This window comes from Branchiostoma floridae, chromosome 14 (genome assembly GCF_000003815.2).
Source record: "Branchiostoma floridae strain S238N-H82 chromosome 14, Bfl_VNyyK, whole genome shotgun sequence".
Classification (NCBI taxonomy): domain Eukaryota; kingdom Metazoa; phylum Chordata; class Leptocardii; order Amphioxiformes; family Branchiostomatidae; genus Branchiostoma; species Branchiostoma floridae.
In genome coordinates, this window is record NC_049992.1 from 2,997,379 (window position 1) to 3,014,373 (window position 16,995).

At 43.3% G+C, this 16,995-nt stretch overlaps 1 protein-coding gene across 1 annotated transcript; it reads left to right on the forward strand.

The window, feature by feature from the left end:
* The first annotated feature begins 390 nt into the window (after positions 1 to 390).
* On the forward strand, positions 391 to 15,101 carry LOC118430887. The gene is made up of 17 exons (XM_035841921.1): positions 391 to 676; positions 2,640 to 2,693; positions 3,059 to 3,107; positions 3,499 to 3,746; positions 4,158 to 4,269; positions 4,673 to 4,863; positions 5,748 to 5,838; positions 6,512 to 6,692; positions 7,441 to 7,670; positions 8,033 to 8,275; positions 9,185 to 9,460; positions 9,900 to 10,322; positions 11,023 to 11,327; positions 11,900 to 12,050; positions 12,609 to 12,913; positions 14,056 to 14,206; positions 14,515 to 15,101. Exons 1-17 carry the CDS (start codon positions 410 to 412, stop codon positions 14,931 to 14,933), a joined length of 3,696 nt encoding a protein of 1,231 aa, XP_035697814.1. The 5' UTR covers positions 391 to 409; the 3' UTR covers positions 14,934 to 15,101.
* The last annotated feature ends 1,894 nt before the right edge of the window (positions 15,102 to 16,995 follow it).

Here is a 16,995-nt window from a genome sequence, read left to right on the forward strand (position 1 = left end):
TGCGTGCACGCGCGCGAACGCTTGACTTGTGCGCGTGTACACCCGCGTCTGCATGTGCACTGGACCTCATGTCTGTAAATATTTGTGCAATCACGTACATGTTCGGGTCCGTGTACATCAGTGCATGTGCACGGCCATGTGTTTAATCACTTAACAATCAAACTGCCGATACAGCTAGACTTGCTTTTAAGCCTGCCAGCATGTGCTGACTTAGTTCCTACGTGTGATGACTTTTACAGATAAAGACTTGCAGAACCGCTGGAGTCAGTAATAAGCTAAGAATAATTTACGTCTAATCATTTACTTTCCTGTACTGCTGACGAATCGGAGAAGGCCTGGCAACGATATAAAGGCCCACATCGCCTTCAGCAGAAGCAGTCTGGATCCTTGTGCACTAGAGAAACCAGCCATGGGGATGACTGTGGTGATTGTGGTCTTAGCTGTGCTCATGCCGCTACAACAAGCGTCGGGACAGACAACAGACCAGGGCGAAGAGGATGCCACTATGCAGGCTGTAGAGTTTGTGGAGAGGGAACTCGGGATATCGGAGCAGCAGTCCGCAGGAGAGGCTCCGGAGCAGACTTCAGGAGAGACAGCTACCCTGACGGTACCCTGGCCCTGCCAACAGAGTATACGGGAAAGGCTGGTGTGTGTCCGGGAGGCTGGAGCGACTCAGGTCAGCCTGCCTGTGTTTTGTCGTCATTTAATGGGCATGTCAGTTGTGGTCTGGGGACGAGCAATAGTATATTCTGCCTTCGGACGGAGTCAGGGAGTACTCCCTAAGTAGAAGTTTGGCTCCTGTTTTTGGACGCGTTTTGATCGGGCTTCCTATTTGTGTTTATGTCTTCCTGCAATATAGAAAATAGTACAAAATCGAAAGCCCGATAAAAACACATTAAAGACGTCAAAAACAGCCGGAACCGAAGCTCTGCTTAAAGAGTAGGGCAGAAGTTGAAATCCCAATTGTTGCTGATTCACTCGACCACTGGAAAGTTTTTAAAACCCAGTTTTACACATTTGACGAGCTTCGGCCGTATTTGTTAGACGCCAGAAGGTCGCTGAATTTGAAAGTCGGCATAGATTAGAGAATATCTACACCATCACAATGGTCCCCTATAACCCTTGAAACTCTGCATTGCTTTGCCAAAAGTTCGCAGACTCTTAATTGCATTTTGTGCCCTCTGTGTCCAGTCGCAAAACAATCCTTGAATGCTGTACAGCCTACCTGTCTCCAATGTTATTTCACCGGTGAATGAATGGTTTGCTAAGTGATAAACTTAAATTGGAACAACATACATTTCTTCTTTTCACGCCAGACTAAAAGCGTAAGGTGCTGTGGGATTATTTACAGAAGAAACATATAATGTAAGCCTGCTTAACAGCATATCGTCTCATGGGGTTATTTACATAAGAAGCATGACAGTATCAGTCTGGTACACAGCATATCGTCTCGACACTTTGACACTTTGTCATTGTGCCATTGCCTCATTTAATTGGTTTAAGGGCAATGACCCTAATTGACGCAGGCGCAGAAGGCCCAAAACGAGTCCATACAGTATTTTAGCCTATTTTCGACTTTTAGCAGGAGAATGTTAGAAACATTTCATATTGGTGAGACAGTGTAGGGTGCAGACATTCAGATTAGGCAAAAAAACAAGGTTTTGGTTGATTTTTTTAGCCTGACCTGACCCCTTATTTGAAGTGGTCAGTCCCTAACTTGAGGTCACGTGATGCCAAGATGGCGGCAAACACGAAGACTGCGTGATCTTCCACTGGCCAGAAAGTTTAGATATTAGACTTTTGGACACTTGAGATAGCGAGCTGCTGTTTGGGGTGAGTTCTTATGACCTGGAATGTTCACGGATGAGATTATGACACCCTGAACTTGCTAATTATTACATTATCGCCAATACAGATTTCGATTAGTGTTCAGTGCTCTAAAGATATTTGCCAGCTGGTTCTGCTTAGTCTGCAACGTTGACTGTCATATACGGTATCGAGGCCCTCCCAGAATTGTCTGAAACAGCTAGATGTATAAGGCCTACGTCACATTTCCCAACCGGGGCCCGGACAGAAAGCTTACGGGAACGAATAGTATGATATGAAACACAGCAAACTTCACAAGCTGCAAAGAGAATAGTCGTCGACGTGAGCATTATTTGTGTACATTCATACGTATACATTTCTATTTTTCGTTTCCACAATCAGCCCGGCCGGGCCCCGTTTAGGAAATGTAAAAGCCACAGCTTGAGAATGACTGATGCTGCATTATGCTTCGGTCACTGAAATAAGGGCCAGTTTGTGTGGCTTGGGTACCTTCCATGGGAAAAAGTACAATATGAAAAGAACACGAACAATTTGTCAAGAGCACAATTTGTATATATTTCTTGACAGAAACTTTCTTTTTTGTCGCTTCCTAAAATATCCCTGTCAGCCTCAGATTTGGAAATGTGACCGTACCATTTGTTGCGAACATTGAATTTGGGTAATCTTTCAGTTTTTTGGGTCTAAACTTGTGTCAACATTTAGAGAATGAGAATGATTTATTCTGTAAAGCATCGCAGCCATCTAGTCTAAATTGTGTAACTACAGTTTTTTCATGAATATAACCCGAATCTGTGACCTGTTTTTCCCCGCAGTTGGACGAGCTCCAGGCAAACCTGACCAAGCTCCAGGGAACAGTGGCTCATCAGGTGGGTCATGTTCTGGGGAAAACATTGGCCTTTTCGTAACACTCATGATGATAATACGCCTAGTAGCAGTTACTCATTTTTCTAACAAGCAACTGTTGTTTTTGCATCAATCCATCATCAGGGAGGTTTGAAAGTCAATGATCCGAATGATCCAAAATGGTTTACTTCAGTTGTTAATTGCCTGATTAAACATTCACTCACCAAACTGCTCACTCACTCACACTCACTCACTCACCCACTCTCACTCACTCACTCACTCACTCACTCACTCACTCACTCACACTCACTCACTCACTCACCCACCCACTCACTCATCCACCCACTCACTCAATTAACCATGAGTAATCCCGTTACATCTGCTTCAGGACGCTAAGATTGCCGACTTGACAGCAAGACTCCAACTTCTTGAACAAGGTGAGTCTTGTAACATATTGGCTATTTTTCTATTTGGTTATATCTATCTATTCATTAAGGTATGCCACACTACCAAAAGGGCAATCAAAATAGCCTTTTTAGAAGACTCTACCTGTTTTTATTATGATATATGAATTCTATTGCATTCGCAATTTCTTTTGCACTTGGCAATTCTGTGGAAGATTGAGTTTGTCCATCTACCTTTGCTTCGTGAGAGGATCTAAATTTATAGCTGACAGAGCTTGCTTTGTCGTATTTTCCGTATCTTTTTGTCAAGCTTAATCTTACAATGATCTTAAGAAGGTATTCCAAAAAAGAAGCATTTCAAAATACCGCGACTGTCTTAGTTGTAGGTATGTATATATATATCAACATAAAGTAACTATTCCAGGTAACAACAAGCCAGCATCCTGCTCCGAAGCGAAGTCCCAGAACCCCGAGGCCGGTGACGGCGAGTACACACTTTACCCCTTTTCAACGAACAAGGATGTATCCCTCCGCGTCTATTGCCACGGCATGGCATCAGGGAACCCAAAGGAGTTCCTGTCCCTCCCAGCCGGTCCTGACTACAACTACGCCACTGTCGTTTCCGATCGACTCGTCGACTCAAGTCAATGGCACTGCACCGGCCCGCTACAGGTAGGTAAAACTGTTGATAGAAATATAGTTGTTAATTACAGTTGTATAGTGTAAACTGAGTTGCTAATTACAGTGACTATTAGGCCATGTTGATTTGATTATATAGATGGCATCCTTTGGGAACCCCAAAACTAATGCGAGCGTGCGAATGAAAAAAGGGTGGCCCCTAAAAAATTACTTTTCAACAAGCTCTCCTCAGTGTCACTAACGAAAGGTAGTCGAGACGTCTAACCGTTTTCAAAATCACATCCAGGCAGTTGCTTGAGTATGTTATTGCCTGGATGGCTAATCTTCATCAACGTGACTATGCAGATGAATGATGCGCTAAATTGTGCCTTTGGATTTATTCCTGTAACTTTCTAGTCAACATACAGATAAGTCCAGTGTCATTTTGGTGATTATTGTCTTCAGGACCCGTATGCCTCCCGTGCCGGGACCACGAAGTTCAGCAAACTTAGAATCCAGTTTGATGCGTCCAAGGTTGAGGTTATCCGAGATGACTACACCTTTGCCCAAACCACTGGTAGGTCATCATGTTATTATCTTACGATACGATCGACATTGCCCCTGAGTGGCAGTGTGGCCGGTAAATAGTGCTGCATGTTAAAGGCTCATCGATGGTTGAGTGATTACACCATCAAGAGAAAACTTCTGTTGCATCATCACGTCATGTTTGCCGGTAACGTTGAAACAGTTTCTCTATAGTTGGCGCATGTGCCAATAATGATAACAATAGTTACTATAAAGTCAATAATTGTGCTTATCTTTTGTGAAGGAAGAAAGTTTACAAATTGCATATGAAGTATATCCTCTGTGTCAGTCGGTATAATCGCACTTCGGTGTAATATACTAGCTTCAAATTTTATCACACTGAACCATCTGTCACGTCTATCACCCTAGTCACTTATCGTTTTTGTTGACAACAGGGCCCAACGATGTAGATTACGGGCACGCAGGTGACTGCTATTCAGCTAACCAGGAGTGTGCGAAGGGAACGTTCAGGGTCAACCTGACCGGGACGGACCTCGCGCTGGCACCAAAGGTTCACTGGGTCATGGAGGAGCGTTATCCGGAGTCTCTCACCATCAACGACATGTTCATCTCCGAGGATAGGAAGGTTTGTCGCCTGTTTTCATAACTTATAAATTATCCCCAACTCCCAAGAGCATTTGACATCTTCATCTACAAAAAAAGGCCACCTGTTTCTCTACATCCTACGAATAGGAAGGTTTGTCGCCTGTTTTTATAACTTGTAACGTGTCCCCAATTCCCAAGAGCATTTGACATCATTATCTCCACCTATTTTTCTACATCCTACAGTGCAGCTATCAACGAACAGATGTCTTATGTTCCCTTCCGTTTTATTCATAAGTAAACATCGTGGGGTTGTATGGCGTAACTGCAGGCTGTTTGGCCCTGAATTCAGAGGTCCTGGTTTCAAATCCCGCCGTGCTGCATACCTATATTGTGTTTGTTTGTTTGTTTATTGTTTGTTTATTCTTTATTTAACCAGGACAAAGCATGTCGCCTGACGGCGTTTTTCAAAGCCCCCTGGGGGGGAGAACCCCGAACATAAATCATACATTAAGTTCAACAGAAAACAAATCAACTTGGGAAAGTTGACTTTACACGACTTTCCTATCTCCACCAAGGTGTATGCGTAAAATAGGTACCTGACTCCGGTTGGCTAATTAAGGTGGTGAAAAAGAAAGGGATGACCTTCCAATACCATGCCCTAGACACAGTTGATAACAACCTACCCTCAAAAAGGCTATAGGGCTATATATTTTACCTTCTGTCCGTTATATGTGGCACTGTTGAAATAACTTACTAACTTGTGTGCAGTCTCACATTGTCCTTGTCTGTCTTGAAGCATGCCCATTGTAATATGAGGATAGGCAGGCACATTAAATTCATAACATTTAACTTGCTGCCTTATAATCGGTTTTAAGGTCATATTTGTGGAATCTTTGATGTGATGATAGACATGTCGTCATTCAGGTTGCCTCTGCCCGCTGTGGTGGATGGTGCGGCCACTGCTGGCCCGCGGGAAAGAAAATGCATCTGACCAAGGAGGTGACATACCCTCAAGGTAGGGTTACGTTAAGTTTCAAAAATGTGATTGATTCAGAAGCTGTTGGACACTGCCTGGTTTCTGATCGACATATTTACGAAGATATCTACATTCGACATGGGAATATGTAGCGGATGTTACTTGGCTTACTTTACCATATATTGACACTTAGGCCATGGGTTGGAAGTGCAAGGTTATGGTCATTCCTGAATACAACTGGAACAAGAACGTTATGGCCAAATTATTCAGGGACCCATTGTAGCAATGAAGTCATTTGATTGGTCGTTTCAGTAACTCTCCGAACCTGGCGAATCCAAGATGATCTTAAATCAGCTAAAGACCCCAAATCAACCATGACCTTCGTCCCCCTTCTCTCCAAACAGAGGTTAGGCTCCGGCTGTTTTAAACGTTTTTGTTAGGCGTTTTCATCAGGCTTTCTATTTTTCTTGAACTACCCCAGCCAAACAGTCTAACCTTTGCTTGGAGAGTACGTCTTTCCAGAAATTACCTATGGACCAAATACAATGACAATCCATTTATAGAGTCTTCAGTTATTGCAGGCCAAAGAATGTGGAAACTCAACAGTCAGGCAAAAGGGCCGACATACCAAAAACAAGAGTTCAACCTTTTATATAATTGTAGCACAACTCCTTCCGGGTTCCGAAATCCTTTCCTATTGTTATTTTTGAAGCGTCCTGTCCGCAAAACGACAGTCTCGTACTACCCAGTGGTAAGACGTACTACGCCGGTGAAAACAGCTCGACCTATAGCAGTGCACAGGAGGACTGCGGGCGACGAGGCGGCATCGTTGCGATACCAAGGGACGACGAGGAACAACGGGGCCTGGTGTTTCTAAAGAACTGCGTCAACAGGTAATGATCAATATTTATTTGCAAATCCATGCCCGTAGGCTAACTGCAATGGTACAGACAGTAAAAAAGTAACATGTGTCTATTCTATACAGATATCTTATGATTCTACATACTTAACTGGGAGGTTTGACTTCTTCTTTGGACGCAGTGGCTGATGAAAAGTCCCGCACGTTTCTAATGATTAGTGGGTAATAAGGCGGCAACAGTGTTGGGTTCTAACCTGGTATCTAGTCTTATCGTGGTTTGGCGGTCTCACTAGTGGTCTCTTTGGAACAGAAAGGTCTTTCGGCCGCCGGGGTAATCTTTGTCATATTGTAGTAGTTTTACGATGTAGGAGTTTTATTGTAGTAGTTTAGTGACGGTTTATTGAGGAATCCGTATGACTACAGTGTCAGCCCGAAGGCTTGATTGCTGTGTAATATTGCAATATGAAATAAAGATACTAGGTCAATGTTTAAAACGTGCAAATCATTAAAAATTGAGACACTTATGAAATCAGCGTAGTCGGTGCATGCAAACATATACATGATATCGACCAGCGACTCCTACCGGGTGCAAAATATTACCCCAGCGGCGGAAAACTTCATCTGTTCCGAAGAGAGCCTGGCGAAGCCACGGTAAATAGAGTTTGGGCATCACTCTCTCCTCTGCTTTCAGTAGTGAAAGAAAGGGATATTGTGGCATGCAGATCATAATAAGCAATTAAAGAGTTGATAAAAACTATGCACTTCTACATGTAACAATATAGTGGCGATCAATTCTGGCTTGGGATAGAGAAGACTGCGGGTACTTGGAAAGACAGCAGGGGCACGTCACTGGGCAGTTTTACGAGCTGGGCACCCGGAGAGCCAGACGATTTCGACAACGGTTTCAGCTGTGCGCACGTCGTCTTCGGGGATAAAGTGGGGGAACGTCGAGACAACTGGGCAGACGCACACTGCGGCGCACACTACCGCTACGTCTGTGAGATAGAAGATGGTAAGTCCTCAACATTCCTCAAAACTCGAGAAACCTTCGTGAAATATTTGGCCTCAGCTTTTGTATCTTGTCTCATTGACTTTGTAAATAAGATTAAGATTAGCATTATCTACTTTCATTGGCGATCTTCTATGCAGATTACGCTTTTATTGTGTGAAGGCCCTATACTTCGCCAAAATTCACTCATGCAAATGACTTCCACTTTTACATAATGATTGTTTTTTTGTTGGGATAAAGTTTTGGCTCTGATAAACTTCCATGCCATATAATATGACTTAGAATAGACACTTGATGTTTGTTTTATTCTGCTTGAACCGGCGTAAAAAATATCCGAACATCGCAGTTGTTTACTTTCTACCAAGGCTTAGTTACAGGGGAAGTGAACCTGGCTCTTGGTAAGACAGCAACGCAGAGTTCCGACTACGTTCACTTGGAGGAAGCCTTGGGGGCCGGAAAGGCTGTTGACGGTTCCAGAGCGACCGATATTGGGCAAGACAAAGCCTGTACTCACACTCAGCGAGACTACCAACCATGGTGGAAGGTGGACTTGTCACGTACCTACACAGTCCAGAGGGTCAGCATCCTTAATAGGGGCGACTGCTGTGGTGAGTTTTTATTAACATTTTATTGAAAAATCAAAAGAAAGAAATTACAGACATTGAACCATCCATCCATCTACAACACATATAAGTAAATACTAAGAATGATACTTCAACTGATTACAGAAATAAAGATAATTATACAATGCAGAACACAATGTACCCCATTTGCCCCGGTGCATCTGCAGTTTTCCCCTCCTTATGGCCATATAATACTCCACTTTGTGAAAGAAGTTAACATAATAGAGAGAAGATTGAAAACTAACATGGCTAGCCTTTCTGCTTTTATGTATACATATTTTGGCTAATAAAATCACAAGATTGCCTATTTTGGGAGCTTGAGCCTCTACATTCAGGTTACCAAAGATAGCATTAAGGAATTGAGGTCTGCTGTGGTGAGTTTATATTCATCTTAATCTAATCTTATTCCGTGCAATAATGGTGGATTTCTACATATACCTACGTATATATTATTGTAATTATAAAAAAAATATTTGACTTAAATGAATGTGAGAAGCAGTTCATATTTCGAAGAGCACTAGACACAGATACATTTTCACGACTTTGTCAATAAGATGACGTTGGTTGGTGTTGAGTTGGTCGGAATTGAAACCATGTGAGAACATCTGAATACCTCTACAGAGCTTGAGGGTGCTTTTCAGAAGATTTTCAAAAGGCTACGTCAAATAATTATTCAACGTGCTCATGAAAGACGCAAATGGGTTACATTTTGTAGATTCATTGGTCAAAGATGCAATTACATTTATTAAGGTTGGAGAACGATTCATAGAGTCTCGAGAGCATGGTTCTCTGCCTTCCTTCAGCACGCTCTAGGACGTCACCAACAGTGTTGCCACCTTACCTTGTAGATGACAATGTGCAAAGATGAAATTACATGAAGGTTTGTATTTCCAGGAGAAAGATTGAAGGACTTCGCGGTTCGGGTCGGCCCGAATGAGGACTTTTCCCTGAATGGTCAGTGCGGGGAGACGTACACGGACACACCGACCGATGGACAGACTATCGTGGTGTACTGCAACCCACCGATATCCGGCCGTTATGTCTCCGTACAGCTGATGGGACGGGAAGACTACTTATCACTGTGTGAGGTGGAGGTGTATGCTGAGACAGGTGATGATGATGTTCGTCCATCAGAAGTCGATGAGGACCTTGACATTAGTTCTGAGACAGGTAGGAAACACTTTATTTGCAAATATGACATGTTTATAAGCATGAAAGCTCATTTGTGTTGATATAATCCATATTGAAGATTTAACTGTCATTTAACACAAGAAATTGCTCACCTTGAATTTTCGGTTGACCGTCCGTCAGAAGTGGTGATCTAATTACTCTGAGCACGTGACCTAGAGACACGTAACTCGAGTAAAGAATCGTAGGTGCCTGAATGGCAGTTAAAGACTTTAATATGACATGTTTATAACGTAACCCTCTTGTGCATCGGAAATTTGGGTGTCGCATGCCGTGTTCAACACTGTCCTATGTAGAGCAAGAAATTAAGGTCAAAGAAATGAAATAAGTCACACTTAAGTGTATGATGCGCAGGTAGTTATTTTCTGCGCATCTTAGTTGACGGTGAAGCTGGCTTAATGATCTGCGTCCTCCTCCCCAGTTGATTGGCTTGCACGGGATTCGTCATGGGTTGTGGACTACACCGGCGGAGGTGTTGCCGCACAAGCCCTGGATGGGGACGATGCAACATTCTGGAACCCCCATGGTGTGGAACGGTACCTTAATAACTGGTACATTGCACTGGACCTAACAGCGCCCGCAACCCTAACACGCATCGCAATCGACCAATACGGAGACACCCGGCATGACATTGCAGCCTTCAAGTTGCAAACATCGCAGGTAGGGAGTCCGTACGACTGGAAGGACGTCGCGTCCTTTACCAACGTGCAGGGAGGGACGGACGGGCGGCAGGAGTTCGGCGGTTTTCAGGGAACAGCGCGGTACTGGAGGTTCGTGGTCACTGAGACCCACAAGGGCTTTCAGCCATGGCTCAGAGAACTGAACTTCTACGGAGTCCCACCAGGTAAGACAAAGTATTATTTCCTCCATGAAAATGTGTGTCTCATGACCTATTTATTCGTGATAATCAGGGGATGGGTGGTATGTGGGTAGGTCTGAGGAAAACTAAGGTCAATGTCCACTTTCCTTGGTACTGAAACAGAACTTCCGTTTTTGATTATGCTAAAGGAAATGACTTTCACAATTTTTGCCAGGACAAAGACACATGGACAAAAATTGCTTTGATTGAATATTCTCATTAATTATGCAAATGACCTCCTAATTTTCATAGTTTCCAGCCATTTTTTAGTTATTTTGTTCACACACACATACACACACACACACCGTCCCTCGGATAGAACGTTAGATGGAGGTCCCATGTCTGGGAAGAGCCATACCCCAAGCACGTTAAAGAACCCCCATACGTGCGATGGTGCGGTGTGAGATGGTGCAAATCCTTCCGTCTAGAATTGGTGGTTCTCCAAAAAATCACCCGGACTCCAGGAAGAATAGTGACATATCTGTATACCAAACCAAACCAAACCACAACACACACACACACACACACACATTCCTATCATCTCACAGAATTCAATTATAGCATTCCATCATTGATAGTGTTAATGTCTCCTCACCCATCTTGGCACATAGCTCCATCGCGAAAATCAAGCCAAGTACGTTCAACGGTCCTCTAACAAATATCTTTGGTTTCCTCTTCCCGGCAGCATCTTCCTGGTCAGCCTCCTCCCAGTATGATTCACGTCACTCAGCTGATCGCGCTGACATCAACTCTCGCGAGACTTCAGATAAAGCCGGCGCATGGGCAGCAGTAACCAACGACCAGGACCAATGGCTGATGAGGGATCTGGGTGAGGTGAAAGTCGTGACAGGCGTCATCACCAAAGGCAGGGACTACAGCCCTGATTGGCCGCATGAGCCACATGACCAATACGTCACTTCTTACGTCATTTCATACGGCGTGGAAAACGGCGATGAGAAGTTCTACACCAATGCGAAAGACGAGATTACTGTAAGCAGTGTCTTCTACTTAATGATACATAATACATGACTCTTTGGAAATTAAAATATGTAAATGTTTACTTGGCATTTACTTTTTGGCAAGAACATTGAAACTATCTATATCTCTGGAATATCGAAGTATATCGGGGCTAATGTTACAATCCTAGTCCTGCTACACAATATCATTGTCGGGCTACACATACTGGTACTTGGTGACTGTAGCAGGTAATGTATCATCATAGGTCTGGTGTATTTTTTACCAACATCACATGTGGACAGGAAAGTGCATCGAACGGGGTAAGTAAATGTGCAGCAGCACCACAAAATGACTGTTCCTTTCCTTATGTAATCGATACTACCTTAACATTGATTTTATTTGGTTGGTATCAATATCTTCTCATAGTATTGTAATTTATCTTCGTATCTGTTACTTATGTTTGTATCTCTTAAAGTTTGTATCAATTATTGTCTTGAATCTTTATTTCCATTTATATATTTCTTTCACGCTTCCTTGTAAGAGCTTATTCATGTTTATTCCAAATTAAATAAAAACATTAAAAAATTTTTTCACCTTTCCCGTAGGTTTTCGCAGGGAACTCAGATCGTGATGGGGAGGTCCATCATGACTTCAGGAACTACAGCGGTCCCGACACTCTCACGGCGCGCTTCGTCAAAATCCACCCCCGAACCTGGCATCAGCATATCTCTATGCGGGCGAAGATCATAACTTCTGGTAAGGGACAAGTCGTACTTTTTTTTAACCTTGCTCTTTACTTTCTACTCCTATATATGCACTTTTCAAAAATTTTCCTCAGTGCTTTCTTCCATACAACGTAGAAGTTGCTTTTTGTAACCAGTAGGTTGTATAGACTGTAGTAAACACTTAGTTCCCCACTATCTCAGTATTGTAACAATACCCGGTATATCCGTAACTGTGCAATTGGTACGTCTAACCCTGTTGCGGTAGAGCTGTGTAGCAAATCTGTTTTTATATTAGCGTAAAGCATAGATCACTTGATTGACATAACAAATGGCATCATGTGGCGCAATCGGCGACGTGTTTGACCGAGACCCCAGAGGTAATGCGTTCAAATCCGCTGATTTGTCCCGATCTTGTGCCCTTGAGAAAGGCACTTTACACGACTTTCCTCACTTCATTCTGGTAAAAAAAACAATAGTAGCTAGCTTTGGTAAGGGCTATCCATCTTGGCACATAGCTCCATCGCGAAAATCAAGCCAAGGACGTTCAACGGTCCTCTAACAAATATCTTTGGTCTTCTCTTCCCGGCAGCATCTTCCTGGTCAGCCTCCTCCCAGTTTGATTCACGTCACTCAGCTGATCGCGCTGACATCAACTCTCGCGAGACTTCAGATAAAGCCGGCGCATGGGCAGCAGTAACCAACGACCAGGACCAATGGCTGATGAGGGATCTGGGTGAGGTGAAAGCCGTGACAGGCGTCATCACCAAAGGCAGGGACTACAGCCCTGATTGGCCGCATGAGCCACATGACCAATACGTCACCTCATACGTCATTTCATACGGCGTGGAAAACGGCGATGAGAAGTTCTACACCAATGCGGAAGACAAGATTACAGTAAGCAGTGTCTTCTACTTCTGTTTAAAGCATAATGATATTATTTATTAAGATTCACCAAAATAAAATGGCCATGACTTTTGAGTGGTAAATAGCCCTTGGGGCAGAGAGTAAGTGCTGTAAGTTTTGACCCCCTAGCGGCTTTTTTGGAACTGCAGGCACCGATTTCCATTTAAACGTTGGACGAGAATAACTCAAGAACGTGTTGATGGATCATCATGCATTTTGGTATGTAGAGGGAATGAGTGATGACTTACATAATGTAATACAAATTATGCACATCAATGCTAATTTTCATAATCAATGATTCATAAAAAATACAATGGAAGATATGACGGAGCAGGTGTTTCTTGGTAGAAGACGCCTTTTCAAGGCCGCCATACCGAAATGACTCTTTGTAAATTGGAATATGGAAATGTTAGCGTATTTTGCAAGAAATTAAAATTTCACGCGCACGAGAAACATCGAAGTATCTCGAGGGGTAATGTTACAACCCTAGTCCTGCTACACACGACAATTGTCGGGCTACACATACTGGTACTTGGTGACTGTATGTAGGTAATGTACTATTGTGGGTCTGGTGTATTTTTCACCTACATCACATGTGGTATGCGACAGGAAAGTGCATCAAATGTGCTGCAGCACCACAAAATGGTTGTTCATTTCCTTAATATGTAATTGATACTACCTTTACATTGATTTTATTTAGTTGGTATCATTTTCTTCTCATAGTATCGTAATTTATCTTCGGATCCGTTTATGTTTGTATCTGTTACAGTTTTTGTCAGTTATTGTCTTCCATATTTATTTTCATTTATATAATCATTTCTGTTTCCGTGCATGGGTTTTTATGTATTCATGCTTATCTAAAATGCAATAAAACAAAATAAGAATCTCAAAAATTGCACACCTTTCCCACAGGTTTTCGCAGGGGACTTAAATCATGATGCACGGCACAGATGGGGTCAAGTTTTACAAGTTTAATCGGTAAAGCATTTAGTTCTAGGAGGTTAAATTGGCCAAAAGATTACGAGTAGGACAAGGGCTTTGAGCAGCCAACGTCACAAAATCGCACACCTTTCCCACAGGTTTGAAATGCAATCAAATAAAAAAATACAATCGCACATACACCTTTCCTGAAGGTTTTTGCAGGGAACTCAGATCGTGATGGGGAGGTCCACCATGACTTTAGTAACTACAGCGGTCCCGACACTCTCAGGGCGCGCTTCGTCAAAATCCATCCCCGAACCTGGCATCAGCATATCTCCATGCGGGCGAAGATCATAACTTCTGGTAAGGGACAGGTCACATTTCCAAAGCCGGGATGTTTTAAGAAACGAAAAATTAAACTGTACATTACCTAGAAATATACACAGATCATTCTCATTAATCCTATTTTGTCATTTTGTGTATTTTGATGTCATTTATATCATCGTTTTTGCTCCCGAAAGTTGCCCGGCCGGGCCCCTCGTACCTCTATGACATAGACGTATAACGTTTTCGACACGGGCATGCATAATATGTGTTATCCATTCACAATGCAGCAAAACAAATTAATGAAATCAATAATTTTAATGTATTTCTATTTCCCGTGTCCCCAGTCTGTCCCAGCGGTTACGTACCGTTCCGAGATGGAGACAGATGCTTCAACTTCTCCATCGGCCAGAAGAACTACACCGACGCCAGGTCGGCCTGCCAGGCTGCCGGCGGGCATCTGGCTATGCCTAAGGACCAGGCAACAAACGACTTCCTGGTCAACCAGATCCGCGGCAGGTACCCCAATGGCTCGGACGTCTGGTTCGGCCTGACAGACCAGGCAGATGAGGGAAGCTTCCTGTGGGAAGACGGGACGCCGCTCGTCGGCTGGACTGACTGGTGCACAGAACAACCTGACGACTATGAAACTGGCGAGGACTGTGTTGAGTGGTGGGATAGTTGTGACTACAAGTGGAACGATGTTCCATGCACTGTTAGTCGGTATTACGTGTGTGAAGCCGGTGCAATTGCACCCGGTCCCTAGGCAGACACACGCCGTGTAAAGTGAGTGTAATGTTCCAAACCGAAAGAGGTTTAGCACGACTTACAAGAAATTCGAGAGTGGTTCCAGCATGCATTGTTGGTGTGGAGGCGTTTGTTTAATTATGTGGTAGTCATTCTACTTGTCTATCCATCCCAGTACATGTGGGACTTAGTCGTATGTACTATTACTAGCGATCCGAGAGATGTATTCAGAGTTGTTCAAAACATGATTTACACGATCTATTATCACATGAAAGTGTCAGTCTGACAAAAAAACTCCGTTATAACTCTCAAATGCGAATCAAAATACCATTTTAATTGTATCCACTTAACGTATTCTTGATGTATCCGATCTATCAAACAAGTGACGATATGCAAACAAATAAGTAAAGAGAGAAGACAGAAATGCTGCAAGTTTGAAAGGAAAGGGATGTTTGAACTTAGTAACAGAAAGAATGATGATGAATATGATGAATATGATGATGATAACAGTTACTAACAGAAAAGACAAACATCTATGTAGAGAAAATTTGTGTGTAAAAATTGTTACTTTGTAGCTGTCCTTATTAAACCTACAAGCAAGTAATGCCGAAGTGAGTTTTCATTATTATAATCAGTTGTAGTATTCGTGTACTACTATATATTATACTCGTAAAGCCACAGCCAATAGATTTTATGGATGACATAATCTGCAGACTCCACACTTTAATGAGGGAGAAAAAATCAAGATTGGTAAATTGGAGGAGACGCAGAGGGAGGCCATGCACCAGGTGGAGAGACAACCTGCAGAAACACCTAGGCCCCACCTGGCCACAGACTGCAAGATGCAGAAGAGTCTGGAGCAGTTCAAGGGAGGGGTTCCTCAGAGATAGTGACAAACCCCACTAGAGGACACCCACTCCGCTTCAACACACTCTCTTGCCGGACTGAAGCATACAGAACCAGTTATATTCCAACAACAGTAAGTGACTGGAACAAGTTACCACCACACATTGTTACAGCTCCATCACTTGCTAGTTTCAAGTTTTTTTCGGTTTTGTTTGCTGCACCTTGCACTTCACTTTTTTCTCGTCATCACGCCACCGGCCGCACGGACCTGCACCTCCCCTGAGTGAGATGCCCTCAAAGAGGGTGACACTACACACGACCCTAGTTGTCATGATTAAACAACGCCCGATGCACGTTTCCTCCAACCCTCCATTTGAGAACACCTATCAGTGAGTTTTCGTTTGAAAATAATTGAGTTTTCTTTTATAAATAACTTAGTCTTCGAGCTCTAAACATCTGCATGGTAGCCAACGAAAAATTGTTCTGGCCTAAAACGACCTGCTTTGGACGGTTTGTCGCTCCGTCTTCTGTGACCGGGTCAGAATAACAAACAAGTCACTTAATCAAACCAAAGTGAGTGTAACTATATGTCAAATAAATCTTGAGCCCAAACGTTCACTTTTACCACATGTTTTTTTTTTTTCTAGGAAGTGATAAGGACTAACGGAGTTGTCAGCATGATGTTAGTTTTGGATGGAGAGAAAAGTCAACGCAGCAACAGCAGCCTGCAGACAGACTTGACAAGCAGCCCTGACACTGTCAGCATCTTGATTTGACATTCACGATTGCTCATTTAGGGTGTGTGTCTGTGTGTGTGTGTGTGTGTATGGGTCAAAGTGTGTGTGTGCGTCTCTGTGTGTGTTTGTGTGTGTGTGCGTGTGTGTGTGTGATAGTGTGTGCGTGTATGCGTCTGTGTGTCTGTGTGTGAGTATGTGTGTGTGTGTGTGTGTTTTCACGGTGTGTCTGTGTGTGTGTGTGTGTTTTCACGGTGTGTCTGTGTGGGTGTGTGTATGTGTGTGTTTGTATATGTGTGTGTGTGTGTGTGTGTGCGTGTGTGGGTGTGTGTCCCTGTGCACAAGCGCGTATTAATGTGCATTGGACAGCATGTATGTACACATTTGTGGGTGCGCATACAAGTGCGAGTGCGTGTTCATCAATGCAGGAACAGGGGGTGTGTGTGTTTTTACTCTATGTATAACAATCTAACCGCCGATACAGCAACCAGACCGGCTTTA

Bases quoted from the DNA above. Each gene is read 5' to 3' on its own strand.
- LOC118430887 (XM_035841921.1), top strand. From the start codon at position 410: ATGGGGATGACTGTGGTGATTGTGGTCTTAGCTGTGCTCATGCCGCTA. The intron at 3,108-3,498 runs GTGAGTCTTGTA...TAACTATTCCAG, and splicing joins ACTCCAACTTCTTGAACAAG to GTAACAACAAGCCAGCATCC. The intron at 6,693-7,440 runs GTAATGATCAAT...GTAACAATATAG, and splicing joins CTAAAGAACTGCGTCAACAG to TGGCGATCAATTCTGGCTTG.